This window comes from Lepisma saccharinum, chromosome 7 (assembly GCF_977018435.1).
Source record: "Lepisma saccharinum chromosome 7, izLepSacc3.1, whole genome shotgun sequence".
NCBI classification, from domain to species: Eukaryota; Metazoa; Arthropoda; class Insecta; order Zygentoma; family Lepismatidae; genus Lepisma; species Lepisma saccharinum.
The window spans coordinates 13006889-13027332 of NC_139235.1; the positions used below are offsets into that span (position 1 = coordinate 13006889).

The 20444-nt window shown below is 41.6% G+C and overlaps 1 protein-coding gene across 1 annotated transcript in view; it reads left to right on the plus strand.

Moving 5' to 3' along the window:
- The window catches only part of LOC145989730 (cell adhesion molecule Dscam1-like), a 505150-nt gene that overhangs the window by 350374 nt on the left and 134332 nt on the right, over positions 1-20444 (plus strand). The window contains exon 3 of the mRNA XM_083125004.1: positions 17322-17490. Within this exon, the coding sequence (XP_082981130.1) occupies positions 17322-17490 (169 nt within the window). The remainder of the gene's footprint in view (positions 1-17321; positions 17491-20444) is intronic.

The window sequence follows — 20444 nt, forward strand, 5'->3', positions numbered from 1 at the left end:
GGGTGTTGGTGCTGCCAGATTTTAATGCTGAAGTTATCCTTTTCAGAATCTTCTAAATATTATCGTCATCAACAACAACGTATTTTCGTCACCATTCGCTTAATTTCCTATTATGTATACCAGTGAAATCAAATTCACCGGGAATGGCCCTGCACTTTAAAATGGAAGGTCAAAATTTAAAATCTAAGATGTTTTTTATCACTCATGGGCATAACAGTCGGGGGCAAGGGGTGCACTTGCCCACCAACATTTTCAGATTTGTTAAAATTTACAAGTTTATCTTAACCTCCAGGAATCTTATTAACATAGAAATAGTGATTCTTATGATTTCTCAATGTAACGGCTATTTAGCAAAATTGTCCAAAACACTATTTCTATGGGATGGAGAACTTATCGATTCCGGCCATGTCTCCACAAAGTTAACCTGCAACTTCGCCCCAACCCCGATAATTGGGCCCCAAGTTACACCGAAGGTCCTCTATATGTTCAGTTAGGCTTAAAGGGATTGTACTACAGTTTAAATTTGAATCCGAATTACTGCACTGTGTGATTGATAGATTTTATTGATGTTTTTTATATATGGGCTCATAAGCACATAGGCAATTTTTGCCCATCATGCAATACGGTGATAAGCACCTTAATATGGGATAAGGCCCTAACAAGGCAATAAGATATTTGTTAAAAATTTCCTCACTAAATGTTTAAAACTAATAGTCATCGATTCCCTTTTGTTTACCAGCTATCTATAAATAGATACCTCTAGGTATATCCTTGTTTACCAGCTATCTATATATAGATACCTCGACAAGGTTGTAGTTTTTGCGTCATAATGTCGATATTTATATTTGGAGTACGATTTGTTTTTTATATATTATTGTTAACACATATATTGCACCGTAAGGACTGTTGCACATCTTCTTCTTCCATAAAAAGGCGGGAAAATGGCGGCTTTCGTCGTGGTGGCTTCCTCTGAAGAAAGAAAGCATTGTGCCCAACGAAGACCGGAATTTTTGTTCCACTACAATAGGGCCAATAGTGCAGTTGAACCTCAATTTGAAAATAGTTTGCTGCGATCATTTCCATGTGTATGTTGACAATGTCCTGTACTTTTTTATCCAGGCACGTAGGGGGTGAAGGGGCATTTTTCTTCAGAAATTTTGGAATTTTCCGGTTCCTCCCCCCCCACCTGCATCCATATTATAAACTCATTGTCCATAAATTTTGTATAGTCCGATTCTATTGTTTATTCCGCGTATAATGGTACTTGATTCGTCCGTCTAGGGCAATTAGCTTCGGACCTACAGTCGTTTCAAGGTAACAGCGCATTAGGCTGAATGGCTCAGTGGCGCACAGACATATCGTTTTGGGGGTACAAGTCGTGTTGTATTGTTCACATCATAATAGTGCAATTATTTTCTTGTTCTAGACATGCCAGCGATCATTTCCATGTGTATTTTGACATTATCCTGTACTTTGTTGTCCAGGGGCGGAGGGGGGGGAAGGGCATTTTTCTTCAGAAATTTTGGAATTTTCCGGTTCCTCCCCCCGCATCCATATATACACGCAATGTGCACACATTTTATATAGTCAGAATCTACGGTTCATTCCGCGTATAACGGTATTTGATTCGTTCGTCTAGGGCAATTAGCCTCCGAGCTACAGTCTTCTAAATGAAACTCTGCATTTTGCTAAACATTGGCCCGGTTTCAGCGTGCTTACCTGGCGAAATGGGCTCGGTACACAAAAGGTTAAAGAACTAAAAACAAACACTATCTGTGAGGATGCAATCTCCCTACTCACGTTAAAAGCTGAGGCTGAAAAGAATCACTCAGCACAAGGACAAACGCAGGACAACATCGTAACAATCTGTAGAATCTTTGAAATGTAAAGCACAAAGAACTCCGAACCCCAGACATTTAGCCATCACCTTTCCAGACGGGAAATATCTAGAAACATCTGAGGAATGCCTTGTCAGACATTGCCGAGCTTCCTTGATCGCCATCGTTGTAAACAGGTGTAAACAATCGGAATCAAGGAAGAGACTACAGGTAACTGATTCGGTATTATTTAGTAAATTCGATTGGAATATATGTCTGGGAGGACGGGGATGAGTGGTCAGTCAGTTTGAGACCGAAGATTGAGAGGAGAGTTATGACCATTAGATGAAGAAAGGGAGAAGCACGATTGGAGGAACGTGTTAATGAGAGTCGTTAGTCACTCTTTGTACAGTCGCGACCATAACCTTTCATCGGAGATCATCAACTGCCGTGTAGAGACAGGTATACCATTTTCCACTAAGCCATGCTGATCCAGTCTGTAGGGGTATAGACTCAAGTATTGTGTTTTGCCATTCATATGTGTGTAGTTATTACCTCTCGCACCTTACCATCAAGCCTACCACAAATATCGAGTTGCTCAATAAACGGGGAAAGCTCAATGAGTTGCAGCAACCCATTCGATCCCACATACCTAAGGGTATGATACGACATGACCCCAAAGGTGATTATCCTGGCTGTGGGTCCTGGCGCCAGAGCCTCGTTAGCCCACAATATTGCAGTTATCTACCAGTGGCGAAGCGTGAAATTTTTACGTAGTCATCGCAAGATTTGCCAAACGTCAGAGTCCATCTTTCAACGGAGTGGGGGGATGGGCACAATATTTATCTGCGATAGACGACAAGGTCACTGCCAATTCAATGTAAAAGCTCATACCACAGACCTTACGACTACAAAAGGCACATAATTCTATCCCATACGACGAGAATTATTAAATATGATGGAAACTGAAATGCAAACACCTCAATTGACGCGTTAAAAGGTAAGAACCTTTATGGTTCACCGCCAATTGTTGTTTTGATAATGAAAAGCAGATTCATATCGTTCAATGTGTGCTTTTCCTCTTAACAAGTGGAAATAGCAGACATTCGAGTGGTGTGCTCATAATTTTCGAAGAGGAGGGGGGGGTTTAAGTGTACTTTTTAGTAGTCATTCCTGAAGTCCTCATTTTGCCATCTTTTCCTGCCTTTTCTTTCTTCTTTTTTTCAAAGAATATTGAGCCTGAACAGAATTATGATCCTCATAACCCCTCCTCGAGCACGCCACTGGACACTCGGAAGAATCTTGACGACTGCAGACAAACCCTGCCGTGGCTGTAAACATGGTGATGGGGGCTGAAAAAAGGGCCTGTTATGACCCCAGACCTTCAAGAGTGGGGGAAAGTACAGGTCGTTGGACCTGTCTGCCTGTTCGGAAGCGTTCGGCTGTTCTCGGCACCGGCAGAGACCAGAGAGATTCGCACCATTCTGCGATGAGCTGGGCCGACGAACACCAGTGCCTTCAATATGAAACTTGGCGGGGGAGTTCGGCGCGAGGGGTAGTGCTGGGGCCTCATTTCGATGCGCGAAGATTAGCGAATCACTTGCGTATTTCGAGCTGTTTCATGCTTTGCTTGACTTATTTCGCACAAATATGCGAGTATTTTGACTTATTATTTTTACTGCTTCTCTAAAATATATAAAAATGCAATATTTTTATTATTTTGCTTGGTCATCGCCGCCTCTGTTTTCTTCGTACAACGTGGAAGTGAGGTTGGCTTTTGGGTCATCCGTTACATCCGACTCTACCGGAAATCGAACCCGGGACCGATCTATGTCATCGAATAAGTCCTAAAATAGGAGACACAATATACAGTGGTTAGAATTCAATTTGTGCTGTGTGTTCAGTTCGGATTAGCCTATCTGTGCATAAACTGGACTCAAGCGAACCTTTGGCAAACAAGGAAAGTATCTATCATGTATCCTGTCCATGATTGTCTGTGATTGTCCTTTCATCAGTTTTATATAATCATCATTCGTTTTCATCGTCCCATAACTGGCATAAAAGCGACGGAAATAACGGCAAATAAAAAAGATATAAAGTCACCCCGGCATCCCTTCTCAATTTCTTTAGATTTCTCATATTCTCTCCCTTTCTCTATATCTTTCAGTTTCTCTATTTTCCCTATTTATCTATGTGTCCCTTATGTGTTTCTTTCCATTTCTCTCCCTTTCTCTAGATCTTTACCTTTGCCTATTTCTATCCCTTCTCTATACCTTTCCTATTCTCTATTTTTTGTTTCCCTATTCCTATCCCTTTCTCTACATATTCCAAGCTTATTTCTTTCCTCCTGTATATCTTTCTCTATTTCTCTCAATTTCTACATACCTTTCCATTATCTATCTTTAAGTTTATCTATTTTCCCTTATTTAACTATTATTCTCTTATGTATATCTTTCCATTTCTCAATTCTTCCCCTTTACATATTTCTATGTCGTCTCTCTATTTTCCTCTTCCCTATTTCTATTTTCCTATTTCTTTTCATTCTATATATTTCTCGTTCTATATTCTTCCTTTCTCGATATCTTTCGGTTTGTTTGCCCATTATAAATCTTGTGTTACATTACGATTTAATGTTAGTTTCAGATGTATCAGGGAATGAGGGGAGGAACTGACTTAATCCCCTACAGACATTGCACACACCATGTTGATTTTCGGATTATTGAAAACCCTCTGCCAATACAGAAAACTGCAGAAAAATATCGACTATACATTTCACTGAAATAAAAGCAAATCCCCGTCTTTTTATTGGCTCAGACTTGGGTTCCAGTAGCGATCCGTCACGTAGGGAACTGGATCGTTTTAATTGGAGCATGTCAATCAATGCGTGTGCCGTACGCTGGTGCGTGTGTGCTTTTCAACCAGAGAACTTTGTGTGCACACTCAATTAGTAAGCATTCCCTGGCCACACATGAACCTGCCTGTTATTTGTCGCGCCGCCCGCCGACAGGCGTCCGATCACCAGGAGTGCGATTCGAGAACCGCCTTTTCGATTCCTCGAGAGTAAATAATCTATGTTTGTCCAGCGTTCAAAAAATAAACACTCTTCTGCATAAAACATGGACGTTAATTGCGATTTTGGATCCGCGGTGTTTTGGCGCAGACAGCACATTATTTTTTATTTTGAACATTACCCCCACCTCCCCCCTCTTCATAACTCTCCCTGTGAAAGGTAATTTGCAGTGGAGGATAAAAAAAAAGTCGGAAAAAATTGGCTAAACTGCACAATGTCCACACACAGATCGGTCACTTTGGAATGGTTAACATTACAGGCAAAAGTGACTTTGGGGAGTGGGAGAACCTGAGTTTGTGGACAGTAGAACATGTGTTTACCTAAACATTTTCCTGTTTTGGGGCTTCTTCTTGTTTCAGGGTACGTTCTTATCTACTTTTGATCTTTCTGACTCCTTGTCATCCATGTTGGGAGATGATGACAGTGTTTTGACCAATGACTAAGATTCTGGAGAAATACTGGCTTTTTACACTGTCCCTGAAGTATTATTTTCGTGCATTGCCATACAAATACAGTATGCGCCAAAAAATACAGTACTGAAATGAAAAGATGAACAAAAATATAAGACATGCTACAATATAGTGACTGGTCTATATGCAACTCAAATAACAATCGTGCCTTTTGGGTTGCATAACTGTCAGGAAACCTAAGGTTAGGTTAGGTTAGGGCATGTGGAGTGGACGATTGTCATTTGGGTTGCATATAGACCAGTCACCTTTTTCAAACTCGGTCCACCTTCACGACCGCTTCCGTATGAGCGGAAATAATGCTCAACTATGAATACTTTCTCCTCCGTCGAGAGACCCATTTCCAACAACAACTGCACAACACAACTTCCTTTTCACTACTGCGAACACGTGCAGCTGGAGCTATGCCCCGTCGACAAACGCAACCACGTGTTCGAGATGCGCGAGTTTCAGTACTGTATATTTTGGCGCATACCGTACATAAATTAAAGATGGGGTTCAACGTACAGAACCCCAAGGACGTCACAATACATAGTTAGAATTTAATTGTTAGTATTTATTTATTGAAAATATTTCTTCTTCTTCTACCCCTTGCAAGTCTGGATGGGTAAACAAAGACCGTTCTGCGACTATAAAAATTGATCATTCAATCGACGATATGGTCCTCCTAAATGTATTTTTCCTATTGGCCTGACAGTTAAAATTTTTTGGAGGCAAACGGCATCTGCCATCCTCAGAACTTGTCGATTCCACTTTAAATTATATTTTTGAATTTCTTCCACTATTGCTTTGACCTTCCATTTATTTCGGATTTCTTCACTTCTAATTGTGTCTCGTAAGGTTGTACCACTTGGAGACCACGAAAAATCTAATTTGTGATTCTAGTTTTATCATGTTGAAGAAGAGTCCTACATTCGCTACCATATACAGGGTGGGAAATAACCTTTTGCTAGGGGTCTGCAGGAAAAAGTAACAACAATTAAGAAATTATGGTAATACCAAATGTTTACTACGACAATTGTGGTTACAAAAACAAAATTAAAAGTTAGTTCACGACAAAGCACCTTGCTTCAAGGCAAATGCTAAAACCAAGACCTTCTTTGGCGAAGTGGCATTGACTTCTTCAGCAGTTCTGAATGGCCGGGTGCATCACCGGACCTGAATGCAGCGGAGCACTTTGGGGCTATTCTGAAGGACGCAGTTGAGTCCTTGATGATAGTGGAACGTGGACCGGACCGCTATTCCCGGCCAACATTCCTTGCACATCTGGAACAAGTCCTCCCTGACATGGAATGGAATACGGACTTGTTTGCAAATCTTCTGAGCTCCTACCCTGATCGTCTTCGTGCTGTGAGAGAAGCAAACGGCGGACATACTAACTTTTAATTTTGTTTTTGTAACCACAATTGTCGTAGTAAACATTTGGTATTATCATAATTTCTTAATTGTTGTTACTTTTTACTGTGGACCCCTAGCAAAAGGTTATTTCCCACCCTGTAGAAGAACCAGTTTAAAAATTACCTTATTAACTGGAATTTCTTTTGTAATTTTTTCTCAAACTTTCTTATCAAAATTCCATTTAATATACTATATTTTATTAAATTTTTCTAAATGTTTGCATTGAAATTAGAATTTGGCTATTGTTTTTAAAATGCTTTGTGTGTGAACAGTTGAGATACCTATCAACCAACCTAGTGTTTCGACCAATTATGAGATGTAGGATTTCATTAAATAATTAGTTCAAAATGCTTACTAGGGGCCTGGATCCATTAAACCCTCCCATTATATACGAACAGTGGCGGCAATTGGGAGGGGGCAGTGTTCCAACACTTTTGTCTCTCAGTATGGCCTCTTGTCTACCAAGAGAAAGTAAACTGTCCTTACCTCCCCCAGTTTTGACACCCAAGCGCCGCTACTGTACACGGCCATGTTTTAATACCCCCGAACCCTTTTAATGTTTTGTGCGTTACCTGTGTCACGAGCCGGGAATAAAATGCTTTGTAATCAAAAACGCCAGCAGTCCCCGGGTGACAAGAGGTCGCCGGGGAAGTCTTGATCAAGAGAGCGAAGTGCGAGTGACAGTGTTTAAAAAGTTTTGGGCGAACCCACTGAGGACACCTTCGATGCACCGACACAGCGGCACGTCGTGACTCAGCCGAGGAACCACGAAGGAAACCAGATACAGTGGTCACACTCAGGGTTCATCATTATCAGTGTTTAGATATCTTTCTGGCTCGTGCGTGATCATCCTCCCTCGCTTGTGTGGATTCTATTAAATATTGGTGAAGTGCAATGAGCGTCATTTATTCCATTCCCCATACACACATTCTCTCGCAGCCAAGCAGTTTAAGCCGGCGAACGGCCTAAACGTAACATGGTGGAGGTGCGGGGCATGATCAAATTCTACGTCAATGCCAGACACACTAATTGGTCCGATTTCTTACCAACAGCGGTCTCAGCTATCAACAACACGCCGCATTCATCTGCACGGTACTCACCTACCTATTTACTGATGGGTTATCATCCCCCTCGCCTTACCGGATGCGATTTTTCAAACACCGCCGCAGCATGTGAGCAATTATGAACGGCTGGAACATATGATGCTTTCGCGCCGATTGGCACAAGAAAATCTCCTCAAACGCCACAAAACGGACCGACTTAACACTGTCATTCGCTACACACTTCGCGCTTAGCTCTCTCCCGGGGACTGCTGGCTTTTTTATTACAAAGCATTTTATTTCCGGCTCGTGACACCTGTGCTGGCCCCATAACAATCTTGTACTTTTAATTTATAGAGGCATTCTTAGATAACGGGTTTTCTCCCCTTATAGTGCATACGTGCTAACGCACCTATTAGGATTGAATCATTCATTCTTGTTTCTTCGGGAGGGATGTCAAAATAGTGGTCCATACGCATTCTGGTGTCCACATTTTCAGAAGCATAGGTGCATGTTCGCGTTGACTAAGAACATATAATTTTAATGCTGAAAATATTTGAAATCTTATTATCCCTTAATAGGCCTTCATGAGCATATTTCAATGGATATGGCCTAATTTCAAATACAGTTCTATTCCATAGTGCCGCCTTGTTTCGCTCAATATTGACAGGCATGAGGAAGTTAAGAGTCAGCAAAGATTACAATGGGGAGATGTGACAGCAGATTGGCAACGTGAGATGAGAGAACGCCGCGGTTGTGACAGATAGCGAGGAAGGAGTTTAATGTCGAGAATTCGGTGGCAACATTCATGTCTTCAAAATGCAAGTAACCTCTAATCTTACACATTGCGTCAAATTATGATTGTATCTATAATTGTGTCTGTGAGAATTGCATATTCCTTTTTGATCCTTGAGAGCTGATTGTGCACTACTTGGAGCGATAGAAAGCTACGGAGAGGAGATTGGTTCCCTATTATAGGTCTTTACGCTTAAATTAAAATATACAGCCAATAGAATAACCTTATATTATGAATTAAATCAACACATTTATATGAGAAGGAAAACTGTTTTTTTATGACGGTCGTTATGTAGTGTACATTGTCTACACTTGGAAAGTAGACGCACATTACTAAAAGCAGACCAATCGGGAGTGTTTACGATATTCGGTTCAACAAGCGCTGCTTATTTCAGCTTGTTGCCGCCTGGTTTTTACACACAAGGTAAGTAAACAAGAAAATGGAACAACTTTACATGCAACTAATTATGATAGAAATCAATCAAGGCCTCAATATGAAGAAAAACTCTTGAAATTTTACTCCCACTTGACGAGCTTATGCTGCTTTGCCGCTACTCCACCAGGATCGCCAATGTCCCAAAATGGCGAGTGACTAGTAGATGGCGTATTGTGTGTTGGACCTATCGAGAACTGATTCGATCACAATGCTGAAAAAACATTTCCTCACTTCTTTTGGTAGTCAAATGGCACTTTAAAACCCCCGTTAAAGGTGTGGAAATATGGGACAGAAACAATGTACAGCAAATTTTACGATAAACCATAAAAATGATTTTTGGAACATCTTTTATTGTTATGAACTGAAACCAACGAACTTTGAAAATAGTCTGTTTTCATTGTTGAAGGAGACAGGTGTCATGATAGCTTCCGTTAACCGATAACACGTTGAGTGAATGAGCATGCAAGTGTTTTCTTTTGAAAAACTGTTTCTTTACGGAAGTTTTCGCCTTTTCACCCTCCCTTCACGTTCTTTATCGCTGGAACATCAAAGAAGAAGAAAGAAGGTGAATACCAATATAAACATCTCGACAGAAGGAGAAGGAAAAGAGATACAGTCCCTGCAAACACCGAGCGGCAGTCTGTTCTGTTTTGTCTCGAAAACGATCTTTCAATTTCGTTGTGATTTATCTCCGAGGCTGCTGACGTAAGAGTACCCCCAACCTTCTCTTTCCTCCGAAAATCTTGTTACCATTCGATACTCCGGAAAGAAAAACATTCCCGAGTCGTTTTGCGAGTGGAAGACAAATTCAATACCGGACATAAAAGTGCCTGCATCGACCTTCCGAACCTACGCGTTTTCCCGGTGCTCACTTCCCGCCGGTTTAGCTGTCTCCTGCCAATGGGGACTTGGATCTAACATGGCGGATAAGGCCAGGCTCCCATTTCATGGGCCAGAGACCAAGCGTGAAGTGTCAAGTTCTTGCCGCTAGAGGGAAGATCGATCGGCTACTCATTTCTGGTACAGACTCCCACAATGCGTTACTTTGCTTTCTGTGGGACGATACAGAGAGAAAGACTAAATTATTATGTTCAGAAAAACGATTATTCTGTCTCGTTTAGGCTGTTTTGCACTAATGAAATGCTATATTATTTCGTGCTTTCCCGTAAGTTAAGTTTTTCTCAAACATAATTAAGAATTGAGGTTTGAACGTCAGAGCACAGGTTAACTAATAGCGCAAATATTTCAGTGAGTTATTAAGGTTATGCATGCCTGAGAACATTGAAACAGCAAGACAGTTCAGTTCTTGCTTACCTTATGTATCTTAGCTAGAGCGCTGTACGTTTCTTCTGATTGGCTACTCGTTTTTTCCATTTCACAATGGCTAATGAACAACCGTTAGGCGATACTTATGTTTCGTGTATGCTGAAGTTCGACTCCCGTGTGAAATGTTAGCAGGTGCTATGTTATAAAGGAAACAAGTTACACATTTCTTGTCTTAAATTCACAGCAAACTTTTCCGAGACAAGAGCAACTATCACGTGCGTGCGTTCATGCTTACTACATGCGCAGTGAGTGTTTTCTTTACAGAATAGGTTGTTGAATGTTGAGTTGTTGTGTTAACTCCACTTTATGCACAGATGGGCTAATCGGGACTGGACCTAGAGTTTAAAGTGGGAACCGTAGCACTATGTGCCTCCATCAGGTATCGAACCCGAGCCCCTTTGATTACAACGCGACGGCGCTACCACAACGGACTAGATATCCATGTTTTTTGATCTGTTTTGAGTTGGTGTTTTAAGTCCACTTTATGCACAGTAAGGCTAATCGGGACTGGACCTACAGTTTAAAGTGGAATCGGAACCACTATGAGCCTACAACGGGTATCGAACCCAGGACCCCTTTATTACAAGGCAACGACGAGATATCCATGTAGTTCGTCACTTTGTAATTTCGGTGTGAAACGCCGGACCATGTGGTCGAGTGGTTAGCACATCGCTGCGACGCCAAGGGTCCCGGGTTCGAATCCCGCTCTCCCTTGGTTGTTTGTGAATGTCCATTCATCAATTTCATCACTCATCCCCATTTTCGCAAATTAGCCAAGAGGCACAAAACGAGAAGTAAAATAAACTAAATCAATCAATCGGTGTGAAACAACCGTGTCACTCGTCACCAGTGTTTTGGACGAAACTAAAAGTAACAGTTACTTTTTGAGAAATTCTAACTGTAACTAGCGACTTTTAAAAGAGTTAATTTTTGCAATAGCAGTACTACTATCAACGGTTACTTTCAGTTACTTTAGGATACTTCGATTGTTAAATTGAAAATTTGTAAAGGGGGGGAAGAACAAAATTTGGCAACTCTGTTTCCAACAATGTGTCTTCTCTGGATTCTGCGGTGAAAAGATTTTGGTGAAATCTTCGAAGGCAAGGAAGCTAGGCTTCGATGCATGCTAAATTTAGAACATCCATGCTGTATTGCAAATCTTCATTTCTAATTGTGCCCGGAGACTCCATTGTTTTGGGTACATTGTTGCATTCATTTGGAACGTGATGGTCGAACTTGAGAGAAGTCATTGTGGAGAGAGAGTGTATCTTGTTCAGTTTGGATTGGAAGAGAAAGAAACAGGTGAAATAAAACTGATGGTATCACATGAAAAGTTACGTGGCCGGCATATGAACAATTTATCGAATTAAAATCATTCAAAGAAAGCAGATATCTTATTCCACCCTTTTTCTTATTTATTGTAATGTAAATAAATGAACACTTATTATATGTACCAGGAACTAAGACAGATGCAAGTTTTCATATTTATTTCATTACAATTAGTAATTACTAATTCGTGTAATTTGTTTACATGAAAATTTCTAGCTGATAGTTACTGTGGATGTAACATACAATTACCCGTACGTGTAAATAAGTTACTTTATATATTCAGTAACTCTAACTCAGTCACTTTTTGAACCAAGTAATTGTAATTCGGATACTTTTAAAATTTAACTTTCCAAGCAGCGAGGAAAATGTAGTATTGAATACTGAACCTACAGTTTACAATGGGATCCGAACATCTATGTCAGGTGCCTGCAGTTACGTATCACTCCTTGCTTTCGTTTTGAAGCCAGTGGGCGGAGCTTAAGTTTGTCTGCGTAAGATGGTCGCATCTACTTCAACCAATGACTAGACAGACAGAAGAACATCGCATCGGCTGCTGCAAGCGCACGCGGGCTGGAAGTAGGCTCCATCTACAAACGAAAACTCGAGGTCTTCTTTACACTTAAATACTACAAAACAAACTATATCTAGCTTTATTTGCTTATGGAATATAATTTCTTCAGGTTTCCTGTCGCATCTCTTAGTACCGCCGTGTGTTGAACAGGCACCATTGCTTCGTAAATCTTCTTCAAAAGTACACAAATTACATGCTTTCTTACGGCGACTTCGAATGTTTGGGTCTCACTTCTCCGGTTCTGTCACGTGACCCGGCTTCAGGAAAATCACTCTAGCCTTCCTCCTCCCCCTTCGTATCTCCATGCTCTATGTAGCTCCACTGGGTATCGAACCCGAGGACCCTTGATTACAAGGCGACGACGTTACCAGTACTCCATGGGAGAGGCCCCACAAAGCCACAACTATTGCGTAATACCGTAATGGAAATTATTTATACTGGCAATATAGCGTCAGCTACATAAGTCAAAACCTTTCTTTTTACAATGAAAATTAAGCAATCGTGAAAATTTGCTTTTTGTGACGAAAGAATACAGCGAAAGGAACATTCCTGGTGAATTCCTGAAATTGAAAAAAAAAACTCCGGAAGGGTCCAAAGCTGATTTCCTGCCCCGGTAAGATTACTTCCTCCCTCGTTCCGGAAATATGCAGCGCACTTTAGTGACGTCATAAACGAGGGCCTGCTGATGGCTCTCATCAACGACCAGGTCCTGGCAACGGTGGCGATTACAGCGCTACGACGGTCGCCCGGGCTAACTGCGCACTAAAACACAACCTTTAAAGACGCCATCATGGCCTCCGCGTGGACAACAAATTTCCGACGGAATGGTCCCCCAAGAACGAGGAAAAAACCAAGCGTCTTATTTTCCCCGTCGACCTGAGCAACATAATTTTCCCCGGAATCATATTTGAAGTTTAATGCTGCACTGCAGATTCCCTACCCCCAGATATTACGCAGTCTTTCCAACCATAAGCCTTAAAATTTTGGTTGCAGTGGAACTGAAGTTCAATTAAGCGAGGCAGGCAGTGGCGTGCCCACGATATTCGAAAGGGGGGGGGGGGGTTACGTATACTTTTTTTTAGTAGTCAGCCCTCATTTTGCCATATTTTCGTGCCTTTGGCGTTATTTTTAAGGAACACTGGGCCAAAGGGGGAGAAGGTTATGATCAGGCACTTAGCCAGGGGGAGGGCTCAGGGGGCTGAAGCCCTCTTTTCCTCGAAATTCAACAAATATCTAATTTAAATCGTGTATTGTGGTAATTAATTTAACTTCCTTAGCCGGATTAAACATCTTGCATATTAAGTTATGATATGCTGACAAATTCATCTTCAAGGGTTTTACCACCCCCTCCCCTACTGTTCCGCCTTTTAATGGCGGCTGCTGATAAGGGCTGAGCCCCATCCAAATAAAATTCTGGCTACGGTGCTGGTTATAACCCTCACCCCTCCTCCCTTGGGCACGCCACTGGAGGCATGGCATCTATATCATTTTTGCCTGAACAAGAACATATGAAAGTACAAATGCATGAAGTTATCCATTATATTATCGTCAACATTAAAATAATTTTAGTGTACTATGCAGGACTCATGGGCCGCGTCCGAAAGGTGCAAACCGTACATTCAAGCGAACATCCTTCAAGAATGGTCTCGTACCATAGGGCTCCGACTCCATGTGGCTTGGGGGGCTCGAGCCCCCCATTGTTAACGATGTGGGGGCAGAGCCTCCCAAATAATTTTGCTTAAGAGGTTCTAATGTATTATTTAGCTTCTCTTGTAAAGTTTACTTTGAATTGTGCCACATGAACTTAACTTTAAATACACATTTGCAATGTTCTATACCATCAACTTTGGGGGGGCTGAGACCGCTAAACCATCAACTTTGGGGGGGGGGGCTATGACCAGAGACAGCAAAACAGATGACTTATTACTTTATACTTAGTATGTAATTATGAGTATTGTTAAATTTTTTACAAAAAAGAGTTTCAAAAGACGATGTGCATGAACTAGGGTAGTGGATGGGACGTTCGGGGCTTTGGGCTACAAATGGCTCTCACATGATATTCAGAACGAGATCATTGATATGTTAGGGAGATCTGTTTTATGCTCCGTGGAACCAGATATTAAAAGTCGGGAATATTTTGCTATTATGGTTGACGAAAGTTGTGACATATCCATCCCTGGACAATTAATATTCTGTATTCGAACTGTGAATAAAAATGTTGATATTTTTGAGGAATTCATGGGCTTTTATGAGATTCCGAACACTGAGGCCAAAACTTAAAAAAGGAAGAGAGTGAGTCATTCATTAATTTAATTTATTTCAGTGATCAGAGTCCCCCAATAATTTTGACAAGTCGGCGCCCCTGTCTCGTACTTCAATCTTTTGAAGCCTTGGACAGGAAGCGATAAACTTTCGAATTGCACTTTGACTGCGGAGCCTAATACAGAGGTTGATTCATTTATATTGAGCCGAATTCGAATGTGCCACCTACCTAGGAAATGCAGTGTTTCCACCACCAGCTGTGTTCGATCTGCAGGCCACCACTATTGACTATTGCCCGGCATCGGAGTTTCCATTGCATTAGACTGCGTTGCAGCTGGACCATGGGTATTGCATCCCACTCCTCGTTAGAGGCTTTCCACAGGCCGGAGACGGTGCGGACTCGGCGATGGGACAGGCGCCGCTTGAGGAGTCCGAAAGCACAATAGTCCATTGCGTTGGCAACTGGACTCTTGACACGGATGTCAGAGAAGGGAATTGCAGAAATTCCATTTTTTCTGTTCCACTTCCACCGATCACCCACTTTATGACGTTCAGTTCCTTTTTCGCTCAGCCACATGACATGGTTTCAGGGCATGCACACTGCTCTTGCGAACAACCTTGAGGCGTAAATCCCTGTGAATCGCGTGGTTGATTGTCGCCTGCGATGTGCGGCATTTGCTGGCCATCGCACGCTGTGTGGGGATTTTCGGAGGTCGCCATACGCCGAACAACATGCAATAGCGGCGGGGTCCTCTTCGCGGGAAGCCGGTTTCTAGCTGCTCGCGTCGGTGTGGTGGGCCCAGGACTCTGTGCCGCATATTTCCGTATAATACGAATCTCAGTGGCACGACCTACACGAAAATTACGCACTTTACACATTTCTACGATGCGCGACGCCATGAACTTGCCGTCGGAAAGGGCAACAAAGTACCCCTCTCAGAATCTGTTGTGTTTCGCCGGCATCAAACTATGCTCGACCACATTGCTCTACTGCGTGACTAACGAGATACTGTTGCTTGTGTCGGGGCAATCTCACGGCGATGCTTTGCGCATGCGCAGTACAGTCTCACATTGAATTCGGCTCAATATAAATGAATCAACCTCTGTATGATCAGTAGATAAAACTAAGAACACACTGTTTTTTCAGCTTTACAGAAACTTACTTTTCACCATTGAAATCAACGCATTTGAAAAAAATTCTTATAAAGGGTGTCCCAATAAGAGCGAAGGATTTAATATGCTTAAGAAAATACTGTATATTTACAAAATGACAATTTTTTTTACATCATTACAACGGGTAAATGTTCCAATTTAAGAATGCCAAGTTTGATTTTCGCAACATGTCTTATGGTTGGGTTGGTAACACTGTTCTTACAAGTTCCTTTATCAGTGATTGTTGAAGCTTAGTTGACATGGAGCGTTACACAAAGGAACAACGAGTTTTGTAGAGCAAAATCATTACAAGGATGGCGAGTGTTATGCAGAGAGTGTTAGGAAGCTTCGTGCAATCCTTGGACGTGAAAGTGCGCCTAGTGAGAGAGTACATAAATTTGAGGAAACAGCTTCGACAGCAGACATTAAAACACCGTGCTCTCGATCTAGTCGGGGGACATATGCGGCTGTCATCTTTCATTCTTAAATCGGAACATTTACCCGTTGTAATGATGTAAAAATAAGTGTCATTTTGTAAATATACAGTATTTTCTTAAGCATATTAAATCCGTATCCCTTATTGGGACACCCTTTACTTACATTTCCATACAATTGATGAAGTACAACCAGTGACTGGCTAACATGTGGCTTCCAGGACAAGCGAACAAGTGAAGTAAACGAGTGTGCATTGTCGCGTACTGCATGCTCCCGGCTCGATTGGTTACGTCACTACAACAAGTGACGTCATTTCCGTCAAGACCGTAATTCAAGCCTGCTTTTTGGACCTTTGACACGCACCTTCTGCCTTTAGGGCTTTATGTTAGTCGGTTTTATCGGACTTCTCAAAGGCTTCTAAGGGTTAGTAGGACCAAGCCCTTGCGAGGTTTGTGGTGCAGGATTTCTTTTTAATTATCACCTATGTAGGTTTGAAATGAAAGATCATTAAGATATTTTACTCGAAGATTTATTTATACTTCCGATGATATACAAACACTTTTCAAACAGACAATTCACCCGATACAACTTGTAGGCCTAAACCTATTAGTTATACCGAAGTTTATAACCCTGGTCTTTTTGATGATGCAGGAGAACGCCTTATTCAGAGTTGGGTGTGTGGAATATCTGCCAAATGGAGCACAAGTACACCAGCCAATCCGAAGATTGAAGCAAGATATTACCCAACGCCCCCTGAACCATCAGCCTATCGGCAACCAGGAGAATGTCCCGTAGGCTTACAAAAGTCTAGCTCTTTTATATCATAATTTTGTTTACAATGTACCATGGTTACTACATAGTTGTTTTATATTTCCATAGTTTCAACATGTTTTCCTGATTTAAGTTAAACAATTCATTACCTATTGTAAAATTAACAATAACACAGTTTTAAAGAAAAGATTCCAACGTAGATGAATACAAAATAGATTGAACAGTTTTGTGCTTGAAAAAGCATGTGTTGACAGGGGCGACACACCTTTCGGACACAGACATAGACACCGATTACAAGAGGGTAAGGCATTGTACCCGCGTCCCCCTAAACTCATGAAAGAGGCAGAGTCTGCCCCCAGTATCTACTGTTAAGTAACGTTTCATATATTTAAGTTAATATAGCGAATATATACTATATTTAACTTACGCTTTTTCATTTTCTCTACTTGCAGAGGTTCGTCAGTACTACGAGGTGAAAGTCTACAACGTGTTCGTCATGCGAGGCAACATCGCAGTCTTGAGGTGCGGGGTTCCCGCCTTTGTGAGTGACCAGGTGGTGGTCACGGGGTGGCTGAGGGACGAGGCCATTCTCGGGAGGACAGCCCTTCGCCCAGGCGGCAGGTAAGTTAAAGACAGATCCAGAATTTAACCACGAGAGAGTTGCTGGAAGAGCAACAATGAATATTGTTTAGGTCCCTCCAATACTGTTCCATGGTTAGTTTATACACAGGGTGTCCACAAATGATGTATACAATTTTGGATCGTAATAGAAATAAAACTACAATGAAGAATCAAGAATCATATCTCTACTCCAAACTGTGGATGTTTTATGTGACATATTCAGTAGACCTCCACATTCGCTCTGTTAGTTACACGGATGGTGTTTAAACAATAATCTAGTTCCACTCATGCACGCTGCAAGATGTCAGGTGTTACCTGTTGAAAGGCGTCAGCAATGCGTGTTCGAGCGTCCATTGTTGACGCCACCCTTGTATTGTATACGGTGTCCTTGATGAAGTCCCAAAGAGAGAACTCACATGAAGTAATATCAGGGGAACTGGGTGGCCATTCAATCGGAATACCGCGTCCAATCCAATTACCCTTGAAATGTTGGTTTAAACAAGCTCTAACTTGCCGAGACCAGTGGAGGGACGCACCGTCCTCTTGGTAAATGATGTTGTGAACTTTCTGGATTCATGGAATTACAAATTGTTGCAACATGTTTAGATACGTCATTCCTACAAAGGAATGGTCGTACATATTAAAACAATTCCTGATTCTTTAAACATCTTAATCCACTGACCAATACTCTTTCGTGTCGGAGGCTGTCTGTTCTACAATATTTTGAAATTTTGCTGCACTAAAGTTAGAGATTTTGTCTCCGTAAACCACAATACACAAACACACACACACACACACACACACACACACACACACACACACACACACACACACACACACACACACACACACACACACACACACACACACTACTTTTACTGTGGAGAGACTATTTCTATTGACAATATAACTAGCGCCGCCACTCACCAGAGTCTTGAACTAGCGCAATATTGTCAGTCTATAAAGAAACTTCAACAGTCTCAAACTATTTTATCATGACAAACTATTTCCTTCATTTTTTACACTGCGAAGTTGTTTACTTCACCTCGGTACACACTACAATATAGAGATTCTGTGCCATTCATCAATCCATTGCCAAATTCCATTTTTAGAGGTGAAATATTAATGTTCTGGGAACAAATTTTCGGAGGGTTGAGTTTACCTGTAATTAAATTAATCCAGTATTATATACAGCCAATCTACATATATATATATATAAATGTATGTATGTATATATGTATGTTTGTTCCGGCATAACTCTCGAACGCCTGGAGCAATTTCAACCAAACTTGATACACATATCATTTACAATCTGGGAAGAAATGCTGTGGGGTAAGATACAGCTGGCAACCCTAGCGGTGGGGGTGGGAAGGGGACATAAAATAGTATTCTGTTGCGTGACCTTTTCGTGTGTCATATCCTGCAAGTTATGCTTTCCACTACACAGCACGGCGAATTTGGTTGCATTCACGGAAGGTGCGAAATTGCTATGTAAATCTATCTTCTATATATTTTTTTACATATATAAAAATTGATGTATGTGTGTATATATGTACGTATGTATGTTTGTTCCGGCTGTACACATATCACTTACAATCTGGAAAGAAATACTGTGGGGGTAAGACACCTCTGGCACCTCTAGGGGTGGGGGTGTGAAGGAGTGACATGTAAAAATTATCGAAAACGACTGATATTAGTGTGGTTGGTTGGTTGATTTGGTATTTTAAGTCCACTTTATGCACAGTAAGGCTAATCGCGACTGGACCTACAGTTTAAAGTGGGACCCGAAACACTATGTGCCTCCACCGGGTATCGAACCCCGGGACCACTTGATTACAAGGCGGCGACGCTACCACTGCGCCTTCGGAGAGGCCGATATTAGTGTGGAATCCATAGTTTTCGGGGTCGCTAACATGAATAGTGACACTCCCAATTCCATTCAACTCCAAGTTCATCACCTATCGGCATGGGTCTGAGAGTGGGTGAAAAAAATGTCAAAAATGACCTAGATTAGTGTCGAATACATAGTTTTCGGAGTCGCTAAGCTAAGATACCTGGTCAACGCCGGGTAATCGGCTAGTATACATTATAAAAGTCGGTTTGATAAGCAAGCATTTTAAGTGGTCCTCTTTTGGTCTCGCTGTCCAAGTTCCCCTGTTCGATTCCCGGCCTGGAAATGGGCGTTATTTGTGTGTCACTCTCCTTTAGCCGAGAGTGGCTTTACAAACACTTGCTTTTCACTGTAGAAATGACATAACCTTTTTGAAAAGTTCTTACACTTACATTTCAACACATTAGAAGAACTAGGTAAATATCTGTTATATCGGAGACACATCTCTTCATTTTTACAGAAGAAACTACTTACGGAAATGAGATTCTGTAGCATTTTGAAAGTTCGTGGAGGTATTTTCTCACAACAAGAAATAAGCAGTGTCGATATAATAAACTTGCATTTTCTGCAAAGCGACAACGTTATGCCGTTGTTTCCATTATGTACATGCAGATGGCGCGAGCGTCGAAAGTCACGCGGTCTCGCCAGTGTTTCCAAACATGCCTTTTTTTACGAGATTTTTTTTTAAACTATGCTTACCTAACCTAACCCAACCTAATCTAACCTTGCCGGAAATGGTCTGTGGGGCTATCGTGAATGGTTTTTGGGGCTATCCGTCAATGGTTCGTGGGGCTATCGTGAATGGTTTTTGGGGCTATCCGTCAATGGTTTGTGAACACGAAAGTAGGTATTTTTCGGTTAAGAAGGTTGAAACACTGCATACCCCACTCCAAATCGACAAAACACAAGCACGGCGCGCGTTGATCCGCAGCTGTGCACGCCATATTGTATGTTCCGCAACGGAAGAAAGAAACCAAAAGAATTACTCGTAATGTGAAAAATCGAAGTTATTTTCATGTAAAAATCCTAATGGCACCTTGAACTATGTTCCGCAATACACAAT